Raw genomic sequence first — 24,852 nt, 5'->3', positions numbered from 1 at the left:
GACTATGCGCGTATTCGCGATTCATTTATATTGTAATTCGTTAATAGTGTGGATGGATGATTCGTCAAATTCAACCAGTCAGTTTTCTTTATACCGTTCACGAATCGCGAATTACGAATCACGAATTGCGAATACGCGCGTAGTCTGGCGCTAGCTTAAGAACGTACTTTACGCAATACCGAAAGTTCATGAAGATCCCTTTCGCATCCCTTTCACATGCAACTTTCTATCATATCAAGCCTAGTTATTAAAAAGTTTCACATTATATGAATCATTGTTGATCTGCCTGTAAATAAATTTATATTTATGTATTTATGCGTCCATTTGTTTAAAGTAAAAGAAAAAGATTCGAAATTTAATTTTAACTATATTTTATAGATTCGTGGTTTCTCATTATATTGCTGTCTTTAGACTATTATTTTAATGTAATGTTTTTATGTTTAATTAATTTGCAAGACTTCTCTTTCTTACTTAATATAGATAAAGTGATCTGCAAAAATTCCGTTTCTATTGGATTTGTGTTTGAGGAGAAGTCTTAACGAAAATTATATATAAAATCGTTTTCTTTATATAACTTATTTTAAAATATTAAATATCTTTGCAATTAAAAAATAGATTAATCTCTTTTTAATTACATTTACATTTAAGAACATTTTCCCCAAAAAGATCTTTTCCAAATTATATTAAAAGAGGAGAAAGAGAATAGTCAGTCATTAAATTTATAATCGAACAAAAAATATCAAGTAATATCATATTTTTCTATAATTCGTTAACTTATTGTTAGTAGAATACATACTTATTACATATTTATTCTTTGCATTCGCTATTTCACATAAAATGAATCTGTACAATCTCTTTTGTAATATTGTAAGCTCTCAAATGTAGTTTACATTCCTTCCTTGCGTGTTTATTTATCCTGTATTCTATATTCAAAATACTCCATATATTCTGTCACAAATAAATTCAATTTATTGCTATCTGGGGATATGAAAATTTAGAGGAAAGCAGCACAGAGAATCAATGATAAATTCATTTTTCTCTGTCAGATAAAAATGATACTTTGAAATAAAGGAGAAAATATATCGTATCTGATTAGTAGATAGATTTTAAATTTTTCGACGTAAGCGTTTTTCGAAATACCTAATGTATATTGATTCCGTATTTATATTTCCGCAATCGAAAGTAACGAACATACTTTCGTAAATGTAAGTCACAATTTTTGGGATCGTTAATGGTGTTCAAACTTGTGCGCGACAAATTGTTGACAGTTGCGTAGCACATTAACTATACTAAACTAGTTTGACATTTCTCTTTGAAACTTTTGGTCGCTTGTTCAAACTTTAATCAGTTCCATTAGGTCATCTATGATATAAATTATTTGAATATTTTTGGTTAGGTAATTATTTTATACGGCAAAGTTTTACCTCAAGAGTTCAAGATTACTTCAGCCTTATGACAAATTGAATAAATGGACAAAGTTTGACGAATAATGAATATTCTTTCTTTCTTTTTTATAGTAATTCTTTTTTATTTGGCTTAGAAAAGGAATTTTTTTATAGATTGCCTCAATTAGATTTGCAAATTTTGAATAATAATATATTTTATATTATATTTTTTAAATAAAAAGATTGCAGTAGAGAAAAATAATCTCACAAATATTCCTACTCGCAAATTTGTATTTACATGGCAACTTTTACATAGTATTTTATTATATTTTATCTTTTACGTTTTTGCTCTTTCTCTCTTTATGAACATTGTTTTTTACTTTAGTTTTTTTTTTAAATTAATCAGTAATACGCAAAATAAACTTTAAATCAATGATTGATTTTCTATGGATAGCGTAAAATTTTCTTTACTATTAAACTTGCAGAACATTTTCTATCAGGAATTAAAGTATTGCAGATTAAGATTTTTGCAAATTAAGAAATAGTAATAGATCTTTGAATGTGTTCATCAGCTTTATAAGATGGATTTTTCGGGAAACAGTTATAAGAAGTGAACATATATGGTTTATTATTATTAGTAATTATATAAGACATATTGTGTATATTAAATGATTTAAAATTCATTAAATAACTTGGATTGAATGTATAAAAACAGTATTCGAATTTCACATTAATTACTATTATTGACTTGTAAAACATATCTAATGAGCGATATCAAATTAGCTTACCATTTTAATTCACAAGTATCTGCATTACAAAATGAGCAAGTATATATTTATGTGTAAAATGAATAATAATATACACGTAAATAAGTATTTATGATAATGTATTTTAAAATAAATATTATATAGTATAGAAAAAGAGAAAGAAAGCTATGAAATAGAATGCAAATTTATAACGTTTGATATATTCCTTTTACATAGCGTGGATCACAAGTTATGCAATATTCAACAACATTTAGCACAGACCATCACCTTTATGTTGTAGATGATGAGTTTGGAGAAAAAACCGTTTCCATTTTGTTAGATGGCGAGGAATCGGAAATGATCTTTATCGATCATCCGCATGTAGAAATGAGCGTAAGTATTAAATTATTGTTATGCATATAAAGTTATAGTATTATTTCGTATTATATATAACAATAATAATAATAATAATAATAATAATAATAATAATAATAATAATTATTATTATTATTATTATTATTATTATTATTATTATTATTATTATTATATACAATTTTTGTACACTTTCAATTAATAAATTCTTATATAAAAGCCTCAGATGCTTACGGGGAGAACACTTTGTCTATGTTTTCTAATGCATAAATCTAGGAAATTCTATACATATATCTTATAGAAAAATTTTGTATAGTATTATAGAAAAATCTATACAGATTATAGGAAAATTTTGCACATGATATTACAATCTCATTAATCGCGGGCTCTTGAATCAATATTGACTGGCAATATATTATAAACCACGTTCGGTTTTAATAGCTAAAAGGTATTTTATGTATTTCCTGTAACACAGAATCTTTCCATTGAATCAATATGTTATACAGTATTGTGCGGAAATAAATTAATAAATTTGCTTGTGAATAAAAGACTCGTCATGATATTTAAAGGTTTTTATCATGCAGATGGCTGTAAGGATATCGCTCAATAGATTCTTCTTGTCAGATATGATTAATTTTGCTGCGCCCGAGTATTTCGTAATTCTTGTGACACAGATGGATTTCCATGGAATTCGTATTAACGCGGCGCGATTTATAATTGCTATTTTATAATTAAAGAACATAATAGCAGAGAGAGAAAGGGTGTGCGTACAGAAAATATTCTTATCAAGTATACTTGTATTTTCACCCTCTTTCTCTTTCTTTCTTGCTCTTTTATTATATCGTGATCTTATTACATTATATACATAAAGTAATATATTATCAAATTACTTATCTGTAATAAACTAATTTTTATTTTAAAGACTTTCGGTTTTAAATTTTATTATCTTATATTCTGTTTATATTTTTCATTATAATATAATCTATTCTACGATTATTTCTTTAATCGTCAAATTTAGGGTTAACTAAGTAATATTTTTTACTTTGGTTATATATCATGCACTTCGTTGGTGAGGTAATCAAAGCTATTGCAATTACATCGGTGAAAATTGTTCTTCATCCTGTCTTGAGCAGAATGTCTTAATTATTTCTTATGTTATCGCGACGACGATTTATTTTACGTAATTGCTATAAAATTAGATAAAAGTAAACTCGTTAAAAGTGATCACTAAGAGATCAAAGAATGGAATTAAGAGAGTGGCAACATAAAATATATGACATATCTTGAATTGAATCGTTTAGAGGAATATACAGAAGAAATTGCGAGAAATTTTTTGCAAAGGATACATTCTATATAACTTTTGATATTAAAGAATTTTTTTTTAAACGTGATTTAACATCAAACTTTTTTAGAAAAAATAATGTATTTTTGTAGATTACCTCATTTCTTTCTTTACGTCAAAATGGCATGTCAGTAGATGTAATTTCTTAAAACTAAATTTAAATGTGCATCAATAATTCAAACGGAATTAACTTTCTCTAAAAGTTTGCTTTCATAGAATTGAGTTTTGAACAAAATTCCTTCTGAATAGTACTTCGACATTCATGTTAAATCGACTCTCTTAATCTGAACTATTCTTGGTATTTGTCGAGTTACCTACCTATCTAAGTTCGCTCAGCGTGCGTTAATGCGAATTTCATGTACCAAGCCGTAAATCGACAAGGATTGTGACTTTAATATCGCAGTTGCAGAGTTCACTAAATTACTTGTATTTGTGCAATTTGTTATTTTGCAAGGAATAACGCGCTGCGGATATTATAAATAGTGATATTGGAAAGAATATTTAAAGAGATAATTTTTAACAATCAAAATATATAAAAAAAGCTATTATACCAATAATATAAATCATAATTGAAACATTCGAAAGCTTTAGATACTTGGAAAGCTTTACTGGCAAAATTTGATAAACAAAATTTATTATCATTGCCGTAATAGTCGTAAAAACAGTCGTTAAAATATTTTTTCACGAAGAGATTATTGTTTGCATAATTTTTTTTTTGAATGAACACTCCGATGTCGAGTTTCTTTTCTCGCATGCAATATATTGCAACTTGTTGCATTATTTCTCTATTAAAAAGTTTTGTTCGATTGAAGTTTCAATTCAGTCAAACTTTAAAATCTTCTGTCATGCATTTTCTTATTCCTTTCCATGAGAATCTGCTGAACATGAATACATTATCAAACTCATAATACTATTTGTCACTTTGAATATATAATCGCATATATATTTTGAATTATTTTATATTATATTAGATATAATACAGATATAAGAATTTAATGTCTCTTAATTTATGCAATTAATGTCAGTCACAATATAAAATTTTTTTGAAAACCCTTTAGGTCGAAAACTCTTTGTCGACATATGAGCCACATGCTTGCATCGTGGTTTATTCAATCGTTTCGCGTACAAGCTTTCAAGTGGCTGAAGAGATATTAAATTATCTATGGCAAGAACATTACACTCAGGAACATACAGTCATCGTCGTTGGCAACAAGTCCGACCTCGCCAGAAGTCGGACAATTTCGGCAAATGGTAAAAAGATACTGCGAATAAAACGAAATATTTGCAGACGATGTTTGCTCTATTTCTTTGTACTTGTCCTTTTACTTTATTTGCTTGGTGTTATATAATTTTTAATTTAATAGATGGAAAATTTAATTTGCAGTAAATAAATAATTTTCATATGAATTACACGCAAAAAGAGGAATACTTAAAATTATTTATGATTGAAAATGTATGATGTATATTCTTTCATTATTATTAGATTTTTATAACCATTCTTTAAATTTTGTATAAAGAATTAAAAATCGGCTGAATATAATTTTGCATGCCAATTTAATTAATTTGGAATTGCAATTTTTTTAAAGACGGAAAGCAATTGGCCACATCGCGCGAGTGCAAATTCATTGAAACATCTAGCGGGCTCAAGCACAATGTGGACGAGCTTCTGGTCGGCGTTCTGAAGCAAATCCGTCTGAGAGAGTCTCGCGAAAAGAAACTTCGACGTCGAGGCAGCAAAGGCAAACTATTGTCGAAGCTGCACAATAGCAAAACCGTTCTGAGTCTAAACCTCGCTAGGGAAATTCTCAACAAGATGTGCTTGAACGACAGCAAGAGCAAGAGCTGCGAGAACTTGCACGTGCTGTGAAATATTGCGATGCAATATAGAGGAGGGAAAGCAGGAATGGCGGGAAGGGATCCCTTTTACGATCGAGGAATATTTCTCGAGCGAAAGCACGAACGGTAATTGAGATCGAGAAGGTGTACGCGACACTTCTCTGTGAGGTTGTTGCATAATATTTTCATTTTTTCTTATCCACGCGGACATTATGAGATTTATGTCACTTCAACTTGGACAAGACTTTTTCAGTTAGGAAGTCGTAACGATTTTACGGCTTGCGTACTGATTATGGATCCCGGTAACGAGTCGTTGTTACAACCTACGTATTCTATGTGTATCGCCGTTCTATTCAAATCTTTGTTCTTGCAGCGCAACTCTATGGTCTCTCAGATCTCTGGCATTATCCGATGTATCTTTATATTGCAGAGTATTAATTCGCATTGATTTCAAACACATGCAAAAATTTGTTCTGTATATCATGACTTTCTTTTTAAATTTTTTCTATGAATCGCGCTAAAATGAAATAACGAACAATGAAGAGATACAGAAAAATAAATATTGCATATTCTTATTATTTTTTTAAACATTTTTTCAATTTTGTTAAATATAATTATATTAATTTTATATCATTATTTTTTAATACGGTAATGAAATTTCAGCGAGTAAAATATAAGGCATTATCCGTTGACAATAGGATTAATTTTTTTACTATCTAATATTTTTTGCAAAGAGAGATGAGTCTCCGTGATGGATTTAATAAATTACTAATTAACATATACATATATATATACATATACTAAGCTTTGTAAAACTCATCCAAGCAATATATCCCTTGGAAACGTGCCTCGACTGGAAAAAGGCCACAGGTGGATACACCTGATTAAAGGATTAAATAGGCTCTCAACCTCCGCCGTCTCGTTTTCTCTTCTCATATAGTTGAGAGTACGAGAGTAACAGGTAAGAGTGGATTGAGCACGAAGTGGCTACCGAGCCCCAATATACGTTATCATGATTACAAGAGTAAGACCCCGCAACAAGCGTGTATGTGCGTGTGAGATTGTGTGCATGCGTGTGCGCGTGATCTAGAAATTAGAAATTAAGATTAACGATCTTGGACAAGATCTATTCCGTTCGGGCGCGAGATGAATGGCAGTGCAGGTAAAACTGATGTGCCGTCACTCTGCAATGCAGCGATTTGATTATTTAGAGTCTAATGAATCGTATATGCGTTCGATCCCACGCACAGATGGGATCGGCGCTTATAGTGCGACGCTTCGATAATCGCGTTTTGTAAATAAAGCCGCCTTTGTGTGAACGACGCGATTGCTGGCCAAATATTCCTCGATATCCCAAAACAAGATTTTACCTAAAACACGAGATTGATGAGATTACAAGAAAAAAAAAGTTAATGCTCCACAAAATTGTTGTTACATAAAAAAAGCTAATTTATTTTTAATTCAGATAATAGCGTGAATCTTTGAATTATTATAATTTATTATAATTTAATTTTGTTATCGCGAAACGCGTCTTTTTTTGTAAATGCGAAATAATTGTAAAAAGTTATACGCAATAATTGCGTGTATATGCAGTATAGAATATATTTAAAAAATTAATCAGCATAAAAAGTTTATCAAATTGAGCTATACACACATTGAAATTTCCATTTCCAAATATTTGAATATAAATATATCGCAATAATAACGACGACTACGACAATTACGATGCAATTTTTTCAAAATATTTATACGCATGCTACCGTTCGTTGAATATTGGAGATCACAGAAATAAAAATATGGACTTTCGAAACAAGAAATTAGAGAGTTCATATAATGATAAATGATATTTGCAAATATTATTTTGGCCATTAGATAACTTGGCTTTTTAAATATTTAACTTTGAAATATCTTTTATTATTATTTGTATATAAATGCCTCAATATTAATTCAAAATAGAGTAAACATTATGACAGAATTATATTCCAACTACAATTACAAATAAATCAAAATATATAATTACATACAGCGCTTTGTAAAAGGAAAAAAAAACAAACAAACAGATATTTGTTAGATCTTCGCAAAATGATGTCGTCCACCATATAATCGATCATGAGATTAAAACTGAAGGGATAAAGGCATGAAATAAAAACCACTTTATTATTGATGGCAACATTATACAATCGTACGATATTCAATAATTGTTCTAAATCACGTATGGTATATGTATATCATTTTATTACAATGGACGCAGGATTCGTCCAATCGCGACGCTGGTCGTCTTTCCACTTTATAAAATGTAATTTATTATAATATCTACATATACATTTATAACGATACGTCTCGTATAGAATAAAGTAATGTTTATCGGTGGAACACAATGTTCAATGTAAGGTTTGACATTCTTACTGCATTATCTCTTAACTTGCTGCATTACCTAAATTTTCATTCTCTGCCTACGTACATCCGTATATTTACAGCTACGGTTGTAATCTAGATAGATATAGCTAATCGAAATTAGCTTAACTAAAGTTGTAACATACTTCAACAAATTTAAAGTGCTGCCTGTATTTCATCATTAAGCATTAACATTGTTGTAGTTAGCATTAATTGCTATAATTTTCAATTATTATAGGAAAATAAAAATAATGGTGTTTGCAGATATAGATTATCAGGAAAAATGTACGCTTCTAAATTGTTCCTTTTAATATTTTTATAATTTTATGTGTACAATCTTTTTTTTACTCATATTTAAAAGTAACAGAAGAGAATCGATATTGTTTTTCAATGTGTCGAACTATTCCAGTATTAATTAGAAAATTACGCGGTTATTCGCAAAAATTAATTTTTCCTTTATTTTCTAGCAATTAAAGAATTAATTTTAAATCTTAAATATAGGAGCGAATGTGTAAATGCATTCTTGTCAATTCCGACAAAATATGTATATTCTATCCTTTTTTTTATCTTCATATTTATCTAATAGTATATAACTCCTAAGAATTATCTATATTTCTATTGTAATTAAGTGAGAGGCAAGTCTCCATCATCGTTAAAATTTCGAATTAATCGGTTCTGTAGATGAGTACTAAATCAGTGTAATGTTTAAGATTTTCTTCTACAAGAATCGTTCATAAGACTGTCTTAATCGCTCTCGAAAATTTCCAGTTTAATTTATGAGCTACGTATATATTTGTATATCGGCGCGCAAAATGAATTTAGCCTGTTATTCTAACAGAGTGCACGCTAAAAATCGTTTTTCGATTGCACTAAACATTGTGCAAGTTTATCTATCGGATTTCTCTGCTTAGATGTAAAGATTTGCGGATTTGGAACGTTTCGCGCTATCAGAGCGATGTCAATTTATCGATGAGACATTACTTTTTATCTTCCTCTTGAGATGAACGTCTGTTCCAACGCGTAATTTATATCATTCGTCATGCTTGTTGACGGAAAGCAATACGTTCAAGTAGACGCGGCCTAAAGTCGTATAAAAATGGAATTGGAGACCCAGATGTCTCTGATGAGCACACACCTAATTATATATGTACGTACATACAATACATATGTAGACATCCCGGTTATCATATCTGTGAGTAAATATTATTTTGAGACAAGCGTAATGTATTTACATCTGCGTCGCGATAATACGCGAAAACGGTGCTACACATATCGGTTCACCTGGCTATTCTTATCAAGAGCCTTCTCTTATTTTTTGAATATGTATGGAAGTAGTTATAGAGCGATATGCGAGTGTTATAACGAGAAGTTATTGCCACTGCGTGGCTTCGGCTTCAAGTTTATGTGTTCTGTCTGTTTATCTGTCGTATTTCTTTTCGGATTACTATTTCGATTATGTGTCGACTGAACATATATTTATATAAGAGCGTATACGAGGAATTTTCTAGATAATTATCACTTTGCATGGATAATACAATGGTTCTACAAAAATGTAATATACCGTAATTTTATATAATTTTATCTCTCTTTACGTAAACAATAAAAATTTTTTAATCAAGTGTTGTCTTTTAATTTATTTTAAATCTATATTTTTTCTTTTGTTTTAAAACATATATTTATATTTTTTTCAGTTATTAAACTAGCTTGGTAAAAATGTCTTTATTTTTTTCCAATAAAATATACAAGATATGCTTTGTGCGATTTTATACGAACTTTTGTTTACGTGACATGAATTCATACGCTAGTTTTTGAGAATGTATTATTCATGCGAATGGAAAATTATCTATACAGTAAAGTATTGTATCGTATGCTAAGAGGAAAAACTCGGTTGCAGTGAATACATACGTTGATATAAAAGCGAAGGTCGGTTTCCAATTTCCGGTGGAATTTAAAACAGTGTGTGCAATCTTGCAAAATGTACCAGTCCCTTCCGAGGAGAGCCATAAGAGTAACAAATCAATATGAATCAATAATATCGAAGCACGTATCATTCGTCATTTTACGAAATTAAAACTAATAAGTATACCTCAGCGACGAAGATATCCCCGTCAAAACTCGTCTATTTTTATAAAATTATGTATAAATATATATATATATATATATATATATATATATATATATATATATATATATTCGCGCTCTCTATCTTTAATGTGATCTAATATTTACATGTTGAGGCGCGCAATTTTTACTCTAAAAAAATATTTCTATATTAAGAAAATTTTCAAATATGTGCGTGGGGAAATTATTACATTTTTGTAACTTGACGCGGATATATACAAATATCGATATCATTTAATTTTTAAAAATACAGTTTAAATAATAGTATAATTTATAATTTTGACAAAGTTTTATAATTATTTATGTCTTTTGTTTTCTCTTTATAATATATAAATACAAAAACTATTTATTTATAATAACAAAAATACATAATAATTTTATGAAAATTATATATTATTATACTTTCCTCTCTATTACAGTTGTTTTAATTATTTCAAAATCTTAGTCGTATGTACAAGAGATTTATAAAATATTTGTTTATGTATTGTACTGTGATGCTTTTTGCGAACCCCTGCACATCTACCATATATGACAATCAAATTTTTTTTTTTTATTGTTTGCGCATATACTATGTATTTTTCTGTAATTGGATATAAATGTTCGAAATAAAAACAACATGCCAAAGATAATACAATTATTTTTTTAAACTTAATATAAATCCTGTGTGTTGAAAAAAAAACCTTAGATATTTATTTATCATATTATTTCAAGTATTATTACTGTGTATTGTATTATAAAATAAAATATATTTTAAATCAAAAGTATATATTAAAATTACTGGATATATTTAATATAAAATGTATGTTTGAGAATATTACCAGAAAATAATTTCTTTTTATATATATAAACTGTTCCATGAGAGATATTATCTTCTGCTATATTGATCTACGCGTCTATGCACTGTCTGATTATTGTACTTGTCACGAAATCGGTCGAACAGGATGGTTTCTGTTAAAATGACTGAGTATCTATAAACAGTTCAATTCTGAACAGTAAAAGAAATCATTTAAATTTAAAAATCGATTATTTGCAGCTTGTATACATAATGCGTAAACTTATTTTGCTAAGAACATGTTGTCATTTTATTCTTTATTGTATAGGTAAATTACTTTACGAGATATTTCTTTGCTGTAGTATATTGTATTGTTACAAAGCGCCGGTAAAACAGAATGGTTTCTGTCAAAATGGCTGAGTATTCGTGGATGGTTAAATTCTGAACGGTGAAAGAAATCATTTAGGTGTGCGAATCGATTATTCGTAGTCCGTGTATAACACGTGGGTCTATTTTCCTGAGGTCATGTTGTCGTCCGGTAAACCCAACTTAGATAAAGTGGACCTCGAAGCTGCAAATAAAGATGAAAAAGTGAGTATCCTTCATCATTGTATCGGCGTGCACGAAAACACGCAGTACCTTGAAATGTCGGCATATTTGGCGGGAAATTTGACATATGTTTGTGCTGTTGTTTCGCAGGAGACGCTATTGGAGCATGACAGCGATTACGATGAGGAAATGTTATTTACGTAAGATAGAAAATTTAATTTATAATTACTTGTGATTAATTAAAATTATTTCTATAAAAATGTTATAAGAGCCATTTTTTGTAAAAAGCTCCAACAATTAATAGAAATGTCTCTTTGACAAACTAATAATTATTATACAGTTGATACTAAGTACTACTTTTATTTTCGTTTCTAATTCTAATATAAGTTTATTGATTTGATTATAAATGTACTTTTTTGTTTATTAAAGTATTATCTCTAATAAATTTGGCTTTTATTATATTTTTTTGAAAGTTGTTGCAATATATTTGTATGTACTAATGTATGATATACAATTACAGTCAGCCGAGCACATCAAATGGGAAGAAAAAAGTCGACAATAAAATGGATAAGTCAGTGATAATATATACTTTTCACATTTTAAGAATTGAAATAAGTATATTTCAATAGAAAGCGAAGAAAATATATATATTTTTAAAATTAAAATACTCTCAAATAGAATATATATATATATATAAATTACTTTAAATTAGAATAAAATAATTTGTCTTTCTAGCGATCTAATTGAACTATATTTATTATTATAAACATACTTTACTATTATATTTACAATATGCTAATCTTTGAATTGAAATGCAATGCTTAATTTTAATTTTGAATTATTTAATTTCGATATATGCAATTTTGTCGGTGCAAACGATTGGTAAATATCTGTTTTATTTAAAGCGTCAAACTGCAAATCCAGGGTGTGACAGATATAATGCGGGATAATGTCCAAAAAGTGATGGATCGTGGCGAGAGGCTGGAGAATCTGCAGGAAGCGAGCGATCGTTTGAATATGACCGGTAACGAGTTTAGGGAAGCCGCGAGGAAAGCACAACGAAAAGCGTGGCTGCAGAACGTGAAATCGAGGATTATTATCATCAGTATCACCGTGACGATCGTGCTTTTCATTGTTGGTAGGAAATAGTATTAATATGTGAACAAAGCGCGATAATGTGAAGCATGAATATCTTTCGTTCATATAATGGCTAACAATTGAATATCTTATTGGATATCTTACAATCTCTTTAAATATTTTTTTTGAACGACTATGTGATTTTCTTACATCTCATAATTTGCATACGCCTGTTTGCTTTTTCTCATGATTTTTTCTTATGATTTCTTTTCATGATTTTTTTTTATAATATCTGTTACGCAAGAACATAATGCTGTATGAAACATTGAAATACCCCATGGTTTATTAGATCGAAAATGGACGTATAGACTTGTACATAAAGTATATAAAAGGACGATGAAAAATTTGCAAAATAAGTTATGAAGTATGAATAATTCAGAGATATATTCTATTCTATTTTGTTCTATTCTGTTCTATTAGTTCTGTACATTTTCAACTTTTTAGAATTTTTTGGCATTGTTTCTACATCTATAAACGTGAAACACTTTCTGTTCACTTTTCCAACCAAAATGTCGATGATTTTAAAGTTTGAAATATGAATATTAGATCAACGTTAATACAGTCAATCTTTGGAGTACTTATCTAGTTAGATTAGCGCGTGTCGTTTTCAGTTTTGGACATCATGGTGCTTTACCTGGTTCTCAGATAGCGTGTACGATGTTTCAAGCCTCGATCATTCACTGTAAGGTACATGACTTTTCACATTTTCCCTGAACTCTGTATAATTTTTATTTAGAGGCCATAATAATCATGTATTTGAAAGTCAAAGTTGTTCATGCGTAATTTGCAATGTACTCCACGCACATATATATCAAAATTTTCTATCTCCGCTTATTTCTTTTTATCATATTTTTTTTGTTTTAATAGCGTAAATAAGTTGCGGTTTCATTATGTAATTATCGTCAACGTGTTTATGTGTTTGTTTTGTAGGATGTAAAGGATTTTCAATCTTATTTTTTTATTTTTTTTTCAGTATCCATCGTCGTGAAGTACACGTGAACGCAATGCTTGTCTAAGGGATTGTCAATCTATTGTCTACGTTGTACATAAATATTCTGTTCTAACAAACTAATTATATATATTATATTTAATATAAAATAATTTCTCTGTATATATAAATATATCTTCTATTATTTTTGTGTAAATCTCGTTATATTTTTATACATTATATCATCGTAAAGATTGTATTTGCTTATAGTAATATTGTACAAAGAAATAATTAAAGAATAATAGTAATATATTCAGTTTGTAATTTTTACATGGATATATAAAAGTTAGAAACAGGATACATTGTCTTTAATTATTTCACATCATTGAGAAGATTATCTTTATTTACGTAAGAGCATTATGTAAGTAGTATAAATTATTTCTTTTATTATATTCTATTGTTTTTTTCGTGTTTTATTTTCATGTTTTTGAATAAGATAATATGTGAAAAAGATTCTTGTATACTATGTATCATAAAATTGTATCATAAAATATCTTTTGTCACAACATTAATCTCATAGCTTAATATATCAATTGTAAAAAATATAAAATGATATGCGTATCAATAATTCTTCTTTATCGCGTATTTTTTTCGAGATATGCAAGTATGTATCATGAGTCTAATCTGCACAAATCATGTTATATTTTAGCAAATTTTAACAAGCTTATATTGGCATTTATGAAGGTTCTATCTTAAAACATGCAAATCTTTCGTGTTGAAAAACAAAGCTTATCTCGCGTATCTAAATATCACGGCTATCAAATGACTAGGATTGATGTCTGCAACGTGATGTAAGGCTTGCAACACATTACTTTATATTAATTAATGTAAGATATAGTGATATTTAAAATTCTTATGATTTCTGAATGTACATATTTATAGCATTAAATATGCATAATCATTTATTTATTTTTAATATTATTTTCACCCAACATTAATAAACTTTTTAAAATTTATTTTTGCTTTATATCTTGAAAAAAGAATCTTGTAAAAAATTAATATTTATTTTTGAAAAAGTAACATAGATTAAGATCAATAAAGTAACATAAAATAAGTAAATTTTTCTACCATATTTAAAATGTTTATTAAATAATAATTGATTGTAGAAATAAATGGGTATAAACATCATATGTGCGGAGAAAAAACTTTTAGCTATCGAGCCAGGAAGTTATACATAATTAATTTTCTAATTTCATTGGTCGATGTAACTCATTAAATTTTGCGATGGAAAACAAGTTATAGAGCAATGTTATACATAACAAGCTTCATATAATGCGGTGACCTATAAATTGCAATAGATGTGCGAGACGATAATGTGTTTAAAATAACCGATTTGTTAAAGGCGTTATCACCAAAGATGACATTTACGCCAATGACTTATACGCTAGTGACAAGCATCGCTGTATTATTATAATATGTAATTTTTAATTGTCATCTCTCTCACACAAGATGTGTGTTATAAATAAATCATTAATGAAAATTTGTATAAAAAGAAAGAAATGTAATTGGAGTATTTTTAATCTGCTATTCGATATTTCTATCATTCGTTTGTGTCGCATTTTCTGGATAGCTACAGACACTCACGCGATATTAATACCACTGATTAATGCTAACACAATGATCAGTAAATTATTTTATCAATTATCAGTTTGTGGGATGAAAAATTTCTGTATGTTTAAATTATACTAAGAAGAAAGTATACAGTTGAAGGGTAAGGGCAAAAGTATGATCTGTTTAAAATTTTCATCGATTCGCGTATTCGTTAATTTCAGAATATAAAGGAACCTATAGAGAACTCTGTTCATTTGATTGAAATTATTTAAGGAAAATCTATATCTCGCATATCAGTTAAGAAGGACTAAAATGTACTTTATTATACGTTTCCTTTGCTTTTCGGAGCACCCGCCTTCGGAAGCTTAGCCTTCGTAAAAGACTTTGCGCATGTGTGATGCATTGCAGTGTGCTCTATCAGCTTTATCATTCCCACCGCCTCGGAGTAGTGTCATAGGGCAGCTAGTAGAATTCCGATGATTACTAATGTTGAACGGTTGTCCGTCTGTACAGTGGACGTGGGGAGACACGGACTTCGGAATATATGTCGAAGTCATTCTTCAGTCCCGTTTCAGTCGTATCGCGACATCCGCATTTACTAGTTCTCGTGTGGAACCAAATCGGAGCGTTTTTACGACCGGCGTTTGTCAGTCAATGCGACTGATCGACTGACGCTGGCGCCATTTCTAAGTCGTAAGACTGTTAATTATCAAGTTGAAGGAAGACGAGAAAACGTGCAGAAAATAATAATGTCAGAATTCTACCAGATCGTTATCACTATGCTGAGCTTCCTGCTCGCTAGCTTTCTCCTTACCGGAAGTCGTCGGCGAGTTATGTATATGCTCTATAAGACGTTGCCTAGAGATCTTTTGTGAGTATAAATAAATGTAAAGATACGCGTGGGCGAGAGAGAGAGAGAGGATAAATACACACGTCTATTTAGCGCATATTTAGATACAAGTTTAGATCTGCTATCTTTTCAAATACACAAGATAGGGAACAGGTTAGAAGACATTTGGAGATGTAATTTATTTTTTGTATGAGTCCCGTTATTTATACTTTTACTTATTTTTATTTTTTTCTCTTTCTCTCTCTTTCTCTTTCACTTTCCGGAGAATTTTCTCAATGATCTAATTCAGAATATGAAGTGATGATGATTGTTCAATCTTTTCCAACATGTTTTCTCCAAGATGTATGTTTGTTAATATTAATAATATAATTAAGCAAAATTTAAAAAAAAGAATATATATATATATATAAATATTTGTATATTTATATTAATGCATATAAATTTAATTTCTTGATAAAATAATTGTTGTAGATTATATAATTAATAAAATAGATATGTATAAGATGTTTCAGAAATAGGTGATCAAATTTTAAGAGCATATATTCTATTTTATTTACCATAAGGATGATAAAGAGCCATATGAAAGGGTACGTCCAGGATAACATGCCTCGTATCGACGATTTATGCATTGTTCTTCTCTCTTTCTCTTTCTACAATATTTATCTTCTGTTAGAAGGAAAACAATAATAGTATTTTTATTGAATAGATCTGTTTGGAATTAGATTCAACATAAGACTCTCGTTTATAATATTCCTGTTGCTACGGTAGGGGTACTTCGATTATTATCGCTTTGTGCGACAAAATATAAAATATTTCGGAATTTTTAAACATTTTTGACAGTTCATGAGACATTGATGCGAGACATGCATATTGATACGGCAGGAAATTTTAACAATTCCTATAATAAAATATTTTTACTAAAATCTGTTACAAATAAAAAATATTTACCATTTAGAAAGAAAGTTTTTAGACTCACGTTCATATGAATCTCTCTCTCTCTCTCTCTCTCTCTCTCTCTCTCTCTCTCTTTGTTTTATCTAAAAGTATATATTATATAATTTTATATTAAAGAATTTTTGCACACCAATGCTCCGAGTATTTCACCACATAACCGCGTTTAAAGTTGCAGGATCTTTCGCGCTTTACATTATGTTACGAATTAATAATTTGCGTTCATTGCCCAGGATGCATGATTGCTCGTTGCATTAGCTTTAATGCTTCGTTTGACGTTGGAATGCAACGCGCGTGAAAAATAGGGGAGCCAGCGAGGGTTCTCCAAGAACTCTTCATTTTTTTATTGCATTACAATTTCCTATATTAGATATAATTTGTATAATTTGATTTGTGCATTATTAACACCTACAACTATTGATTGATTTAATAATATCTTATATGTATGTCAATAAAGAAACAAAAATTTAAAAATTACTTAAAATATTTATAATATTATTTTTACATCATACAAAAGTTGTTGTCTTTTATATTTTATTCAATTTTTTTAATACGCGATTTTGATATTTTCATGCTACTATTCGAAAAAGTAATAGTTTATTCAAATAAGTTTATTTAAAATAGAGAGAGAGAGAGAGAGAGAGAGAGAGAGAGAGAGAGAGAGAGATATCATATAGATATCTATTAATATTTTCCAGTGATAAAATATATTGCACTTTGCTCTACATACTCACACATATATTTTAGACTTTAAGATATGTTTTTTATAATTTATAAGAGTCAGTATATAATACTCGTATATTTTTTGGTTTTATAAAAAAAATACTCTTATGTTAATAGCTTAAGTTTTTTATTCAAAACGCTTTGCTTTTCAAAATGTTAAGTTGCTTTGTCTTGCTTTGAAATTCGTCAATTTTTAAATTAATTTTCGCGCACGAATACATCCACAACATTCCAACAGAGATAATTGTACATACGATACGAGTATCACTTGCGGAACGATCAATCTTTAATTGCTTTTATTTCAATAATGTATTATACATATATTATGTGCATTGTGTTGATCTTACGGAATATTACGTGTCGTTGGTGCAAAGATCGCATTATGAGAGTTATATGCGCATGTGCTTTTTATTTATAGAATTAAAGGATAACAAAAAATTCACATAACATTAATTCAACGCTCTCGTATTGTGGGAAATAAATAGACGTATCTTTGTTTTCTGCTCTGTTTAAATTATAAACATGCAAAGTATATAAAAAGATCTTTACGTACAAATTTTATAAAGTTAATTAGCAAAATTATTTTCTAACCGCAATTTATGATTGTTTTATTTAGAACTATATATAAATCGGTAATAAATATTTTTCGTTGTGTTTATTAATAAAATTATATATTGATATTTAATTACAAGGTAATCAATAATAAAAATCTAATATTAAGTAGCAGTTTAATCTAAAGCTTTAATATTTCTTTAAAAATAAGAAACATAGAATTAATTATGATAATTGAAAAATTACGATCGTTTTTTTACAGATATCTTACGCAAAAATTGCAACGGTAAATTCACATTTTTCACATCTTGTCAGGTATTAAACTAGCAATAATAGAGCAATTGCATTCGCGTGACATACGCCGCCATGCATGTCGTATAGGGATATTAACCAATTGTAAAGAGAGAAAAAGATATTATATGAGGCAAGCGAAGAACATATTATTAATTAAAGAAATATGGAACGTTACACTTTTTGCCATTCTTTCTCTTCTTAGAAAAAAAAAATGTCGAAGAAATCGATACACGGTCACTCCTTTCTTCGCAAGTTATATTAAATTTTTTAATTCCCATTTTTTTCCATAATTATTAATATTACATCAGATTATAAAAGAAGAAAATAAAAAGAAAAATAGAAAAGACGAAAGAGAAAGAAAATATAAATTAACAATAAATTCATTATAAAAATAACAAAATATTAAATTTTAAACAATGAATAGAATATATTATCATTTCATTCAACAAAAAAGTTGATCGACATATTATGATTAGAGCAAGAAAGTTATCGATAAGTGATATGTAAAAACCCAAAAACGCAAAAATTAAGATTATGAGCCAAATTAAAAAACTATTTTTTCATTAAATTACATTAATAAAATGTAAACTGATCTTTGTACTTTCGTGTAGGGGTGCTTACCGATTTCTTGAAGTTAATTTTCTTCTTTGGTGGTGGGAAAAGCGTGAATACACCGTCGCAAAAGTTTTCTCAAAATATGCAGCAGCTCATCCGAAAAAAATTGCTTATATATTCGAGGATAAAAAATGGACATACGAAGAGGTAAGTTCAGTCAAGAGGTAGGTCATTTGCATTCGTACGTGTGCACTGTACTGCGCATTTAGCACTTGTGTCAATCATGGTCAAGGCAAACCTATTAGATTTAATTGATTGCTGCAGTGATTACAATTTCAATATATAAATGTAAAATTTTTACTCAGTCATAGTCTTTAAAAAGAAGAATCGATATTATGTATTTATATGATAATTAGACAATAATTTCGAAAATGAATAAATTCGTCAAGTTTCAAGAGTTGGTATGCCAGTTAGAACAAATTTTTTTTAATACACTTTTCAAAGTGCATTGCGTTTAGGAAATAAGAGGAAAGCGATTAAAAAATTATATTAATATAATAATCGTCCCAACATCCTAATGACACGCATACAGCTGGAGCACTTCAGCAATCGTATCGGACGTTACTTTCGCACCAGACCGTTTTCTCACTTCGACAGTATAGCTGTGGTTATGGAGAATTGTCCTGAATATATCGGTGTCTGGTTGGGCCTCAGCAAGGCCGGTTTCGTGGCGGCCCTCATCAATACCAACCTCCGTCATGACATGCTCCTACATAGCATTAATGCTGCCGGTTGTAAAGCTATCATCTTCGGGTCTGAATTCAAGGATGGTAAGACCTCTTTTTATTTACATTGTAAATGGCTAAATCTCTCCGTGACTTGAAAGCAGGAAGAAGGCAAGATCTCATTTGTAAGCACGGAACATATATCTGTTTGCTATTCACTCGCTAAAACGAATTATAAAATGAAAAGCATGTGACATCTATTTTGTTTCACATCATTATTATATCTTTACTGTACAGAATCACTTTGAAAAATGTTTATATGCATCCTATATTTAATACACGTTTAAAGAGAGATACGTATTGTATTATAATTTATATATTTTGCTGACATATAATTATATTATATTCTCGAGAGACACTTGATCGTAAAATATGATGTACTAACAGTAAATATATCGCATGCGATGACAGTTTTTATGCATGACACATTACATGATGTGTAATCAGACGGTTTCATATCTTCTGCGTAAAAAATATATGAAAATGAGATAATTGTATCTTCTCTTAGAAAAGTAAAGATTGTTTCTCGATATATCACATTATAAATATTGAAATACTTTTGCAATTGTACAGCTTTGCGCGGCTCAAGATCTATAAACGAAATTTCAATATTGCGTCACCATTGATGTTTGAATATTTTTATTCGTGCCTCTCGATTTTCGTAACCGTAAAATTTTTTTCTGGCAAATACAGCTTTCTAATGAACTCTCTATTTGTAAATGGTAAACTCAAAACTCGTTTACATTGCTTATCGAAGCGTATCGTGTGCAGCGATTCGTGACATTAAGAGTAAAATACCCGACATCGGACTTTACCAATGGTCGGAATCGGCGGACACACCGATTCTAGAAGAGGCGATAGATCTCAACACGGGAATGAGTAGCATTGATTCCGGACCTCTCATCGTCCAACTTGACTTGAGTAGTCCCCGGCACAAATTGATTTACATCTATACATCTGGCACGACGGGAATGCCGAAGGCTGCTGTTATCAATAATTTAAGGTAAACTCCTGTGGCCTGGTCAATTTTACGTGAAAGATTATGTAATACTGAAGTATATGAAAGTACACTTTTATACCGGAAACACACAATTTTTCTGATGTAAGATACTGAGTGAAAAAAAATGGCAATGGTTTTTAAATAAAAGAAACAATAGATATATATCTTTTTATACACATACGCATTCGCAAATCAAAAGAAATAGTTAATTATGTGCTTTTTTTTCAGATATATGTTAATAGCATGTGGTCTGAACTCAATGCTTCGTATACGTTCCAATGATCGAATTTACAACTCTTTACCTCTTTATCACACCGCAGGTGGGATAATTGGAGCGGGTCAAGCGCTTTTACGAGGTGTAACCGTTGTGATTCGCAGACGATTCAGTGCGTCGAAGTTTTGGTCAGATTGTATCCATTACGAATGCACTGTACGATCACTCTATTTTTTATACAATTTTATAATCCATTAATTACTAAAAACTTGCATTTAAGAAAATCTCTCTTTGATAAAAATTTTGAGATAAAAAAAATTAGAATAAATGAAATTAGTTGGATTTATTTAATGACTCAAAATTTAATTTTCTGTATGGGCTATAATTAATATTTATAGCTCTTATACTGATCTAGGAATTAATCAAAAAGTGAATGAAACAGCTTGAAATACTTATCGGGGAGAGAAATTTGTGATCAGAAATATTCAAAGCGATAATTTAGTTTTAAACATCTTATTAAATTGAGTTATAAAAAATTTTTTAAAAATAATAATAACAAAATAAAAATGCAAATTTTTTATTCAGGCTGCGCAATATATCGGAGAAGTCTGCCGTTTCCTTCTCACGGTTCCGCCAAATCAAAATGACAGAAAACATAAAATACGCTTAATGTTCGGGAACGGTCTGAGACCGCAAATTTGGGAGTCTTTTGTAAAAAGATTTGGCATAAAACAAATAGGCGAGTTTTATGGAGCCACCGAAGGAAACTCAAACATCGGTAATTCGCATGCTTTTAAGTTAATTTTAGAAAAATTTTTTTATACGATGCACTTTTAAAGTATATACAATAAAAATAATAAATTAGACACTATAAGAATTTAATAAATTGATCATATAATTTATGGATTTTTTTTAAAGATAAGTTTTAGAAAAGTTTTTATATTTTAAATTTTGTTTAATGTATTCGAAAATGAGAATAGATCTGAAAAGTAATAAGTGCTAGCTTAAAATTTTACAATTATCGAGTATATAGTTATTATATCGAAAAAATACAATATTCGTATAATTTTCAGTCAACATTAACAATAAAACTGGTGCTGTTGGTTTTATACCAAGATATGCTGGTTATGTGTATCCGGTTGCTTTGTTGAAAATTGATGAAGAAACAGGGGAATTATTGAGAGGAACTGATGGACTCTGCATACCTTGTAAACCTGGTATGTATCACTGAAATTAAAACTTATATTGATAAAAACGTAGTAAAGAATCGAAAATTTTAGAAGATAAGTCTCTTTCGTATTACTGTAACGGATATAATTTTACCTGATTACTTTGATTAATAAAATTATAATTAAAGGATCCAGAAATAAAATTTTATCATTGTTCTTCCTTATAATTTTTTCAAGAATTTGCTTCAAGAATTTACTTGAATATTAGATATAGATTATCCCTCTTGTTAAGCAAATTAGTTATTAAAAATACGACAAACAAATCGAAAATCATAGTTTAATATAATATTAAATAGATCAGATAAAAGGTACGTATTTATATTATTGCTATATTATTTGTTTAGGTGAGCCCGGTATTTTCGTAGGCAAGATTAATCCAAAGAAAGCGTTCAACAATTTCTCTGGCTATGCGGATAAAAAAGCTTCAGAGCAGAAGATTATACACAATGTTTTTAAAAAGGGCGATCGCGTCTTTAATTCTGGTCTGAATATTATAAGATATAGCACGCAATCTATTTATACAATATATTGAGAATCATTTAACTGATTGTAAGTTTTTTTGAACAGGTGATATTTTAGTCATGGATGAACTCGGATATTTTTATTTCAAAGATAGAACCGGTGATACATTTAGGTACGTAAATACGTATATTTATATATACAGACACTTTTAATGTAGCACAGAAAATAAAATTCAAATCACTACAATTTCGAGAATAGTCGAATTAAATAAAAGATAATTAAATTATTACAAATATTTTTAGAGTAAATCAGCAAATAAGCAAAAATAAATTTGAATACTGTTATACCATTCTTGAAATTATAATATTAGGTGGCGAGGTGAAAATGTTGCTACTTCGGAAGTGGAGGCTGTCATCAGTAATATGATAGGTTTCAAGGACGCAACTGTATATGGTGTCGAGGTAAATAAATTGCAATTATATGAATCGCGAATTTAGTCACTTGATTCTCTATCAGAGAAGAGTACAAAAATTTAAAACAAAACACTATATCGATTTAGATGAATAAATTATTATTTTACATATATACGGTTAATGAAATGTCGAAAAAAAACGAGAAATATCCCTTTTTATCCATAATATATGTTTAGGTACCTGGAAACGAGGGTAAAGCGGGAATGGTTGCTATATATGATGCGAATAATTCTTTAAATATCGAAGGGTTGGGAGAAGAATTAAAGAAAGTTTTGCCGTCCTATGCCAGACCTCGTTTCATTCGCATTTTGTCAGAACTGCCAATGACCGGTAAAGATTTAAATTTTTTCTTAATATTTCGATAGACTTGAGATGGATTTAGCATGTTTGTATATGTAATGTGAATATGAATAATGTAGTAAATATGGATAATAATAATAATAATAATAATAATAATAATAATAAAAATAATATGAATGATTTCTTTTGTTGATAGGAACATTCAAACTGAAAAAGAAGGATCTCCAACGGGAAGCCTTTGATATTACAAAGGTAAGTTCTATTTTATCCAATTAATTTGTTCAAATAGAGATGAGAGCTATGACACACAATAATAATTTTTACAGGTAAAAGATCAGATCTATTTTCTTAACAATGATACCTATGTGAAGCTGACTGATAAATATTACAATAATATCATCGAAGAAAAAATACGATTATAATTGACATGTTTTCCTGCAGAGATACATACTTCCTTTTTAAGGCAAAGTAGAATTTGAATTTCAAAATGTAAAGATGTAAAGATTTATAAACTTCTTCCCAGTGTTAGTCATATAATATTCGATGATCATCATTTTGTGGACCAATTAATTGTTATGCATGTCACCTTTTGCAAATACGCGTGTACAAAAACATATTATTTTGAAAATGATGTGACAATTTTTCGATTACAATAATCAAAATTAATACATTATAATTTATGAATTATTTGCATAACAGAATCATACAATATTTATTTGAACGCACAATTAATATGTATACCTGAAAAAATGGGCTTATGTAATTATATAAGAGATATATATATATATGGATAATATAATTATTTGTGGTTATACATAATTTTATATAATCTTATCGTGATATACTTAATAGTATACTAACTGGTACTATATATATATTTTTAATTTTTAAGAATACTCTTTTATTTTTTTAGCAACTCGGATAAACGCACATAATAAGAATTTATTGAGTTGCTAAAAAAATAAAAGAGTATTCTTAAAAATTGAAAATGCCTTGTAAAATTATAATATTATATTTTTGAAATTTATATATACTCTGTTATCTTATTTAAGCTCAGTAAGCAAATTTAATCGTTATTAATCTTGCATTTGTAAATTCCTGATATCAAATTTGGTATATAAAATTTTAAAATTTCAATAATTTTTGTAAATTATTACTTCTTAATACAAAAGGCATAAGAAATTTTAATGGATATCAAAGAAAAAGAATAAGTGTTACGAAAAAAAAAATTTATTGAATAAGATTACATCGCGGTATAATTGTACGTCCTT

At 28.9% G+C, this 24,852-nt stretch overlaps 3 protein-coding genes across 7 annotated transcripts in view; all 3 read left to right on the top strand.

The window, feature by feature from the left end:
* Positions 1-6,194, top strand: part of LOC138937707 (uncharacterized) — a 36,611-nt gene extending 30,417 nt beyond the window's left edge. The window contains exons 6-8 of one of the 2 annotated variants that reach the window (XM_070304233.1): positions 2,433-2,524; positions 4,904-5,096; positions 5,432-6,194. In XM_070304233.1, the coding sequence (XP_070160334.1) occupies positions 2,433-2,524; positions 4,904-5,096; positions 5,432-5,712 (566 nt within the window). In that variant the 3' untranslated portion in view covers positions 5,713-6,194. Of the gene's footprint in view, positions 1-2,411; positions 2,525-4,903; positions 5,097-5,431 lie in introns of both variants that reach the window. The other variant, XM_070304232.1, reaches the window with a different exon arrangement.
* A 5,186-nt stretch (positions 6,195-11,380) lies between these two features.
* LOC138937570 (vesicle-associated membrane protein 8) lies at positions 11,381-13,923 on the top strand. 2 transcript variants are annotated; one of them, XM_070303958.1, is made up of 6 exons: positions 11,381-11,559; positions 11,668-11,717; positions 12,038-12,088; positions 12,423-12,655; positions 13,266-13,341; positions 13,628-13,923. In XM_070303958.1, exons 1-5 carry the CDS (start codon positions 11,494-11,496, stop codon positions 13,301-13,303), a joined length of 438 nt encoding a protein of 145 aa, XP_070160059.1. In that variant the 5' UTR covers positions 11,381-11,493; the 3' UTR covers positions 13,304-13,341; positions 13,628-13,923. The 2 variants fall into 2 exon arrangements, with proteins under 2 accessions (XP_070160059.1, XP_070160060.1); XM_070303959.1 differs by lacking the exon at positions 13,266-13,341 and having other exon boundaries at positions 13,628-13,912.
* Positions 13,924-15,630: 1,707 nt separating this feature from the next.
* Fatp3 (Fatty acid transport protein 3) lies at positions 15,631-24,499 on the top strand. 3 transcript variants are annotated; one of them, XM_070303921.1, is made up of 14 exons: positions 15,987-16,064; positions 18,532-18,693; positions 19,175-19,325; positions 19,711-19,948; positions 20,675-20,906; positions 21,132-21,333; positions 21,703-21,895; positions 22,191-22,334; positions 22,691-22,828; positions 22,914-22,980; positions 23,179-23,269; positions 23,458-23,611; positions 23,778-23,833; positions 23,908-24,499. In XM_070303921.1, the coding sequence occupies exons 2-14, from the start codon at positions 18,689-18,691 to the stop codon at positions 24,001-24,003; spliced, it is 1,767 nt and encodes a 588-aa protein (XP_070160022.1). In that variant the 5' UTR covers positions 15,987-16,064; positions 18,532-18,688; the 3' UTR covers positions 24,004-24,499. The 3 variants fall into 3 exon arrangements, with proteins under 3 accessions (XP_070160021.1, XP_070160022.1, XP_070160023.1); XM_070303922.1 differs by lacking the exon at positions 15,987-16,064 and adding an exon at positions 16,546-16,630; XM_070303920.1 differs by lacking the exon at positions 18,532-18,693 and having other exon boundaries at positions 15,631-16,064.
* The last annotated feature ends 353 nt before the right edge of the window (positions 24,500-24,852 follow it).

This window comes from Polyergus mexicanus, unplaced genomic scaffold (assembly GCF_030449975.1).
Source record: "Polyergus mexicanus isolate NDT 795.1 unplaced genomic scaffold, iyPolMexi1.0 SCAF_11, whole genome shotgun sequence".
In the NCBI taxonomy this organism is placed as follows: Eukaryota; Metazoa; Arthropoda; class Insecta; order Hymenoptera; family Formicidae; genus Polyergus; species Polyergus mexicanus.
This window is presented reverse-complemented; position numbering and strand designations above follow the sequence as displayed.

Excerpts from the sequence above, each read along its gene's own strand:
- Fatp3 (XM_070303920.1), top strand. The coding sequence starts at position 15,943 with ATGTCAGAATTCTACCAGATCGTTATCACTATGCTGAGCTTCCTGCTC. Across the intron at positions 22,829-22,913 it reads CGATCGCGTCTTTAATTCTG|GTGATATTTTAGTCATGGAT; the intron begins GTCTGAATATTA and ends TTTTTTGAACAG. Across the intron at positions 22,981-23,178 it reads AGAACCGGTGATACATTTAG|GTGGCGAGGTGAAAATGTTG; the intron begins GTACGTAAATAC and ends TTATAATATTAG.
- LOC138937570 (XM_070303958.1), top strand. The coding sequence starts at position 11,494 with ATGTTGTCGTCCGGTAAACCCAACTTAGATAAAGTGGACCTCGAAGCT. Across the intron at positions 11,718-12,037 it reads GATGAGGAAATGTTATTTAC|TCAGCCGAGCACATCAAATG; the intron begins GTAAGATAGAAA and ends ATACAATTACAG. Across the intron at positions 12,089-12,422 it reads GTCGACAATAAAATGGATAA|CGTCAAACTGCAAATCCAGG; the intron begins GTCAGTGATAAT and ends TTTTATTTAAAG.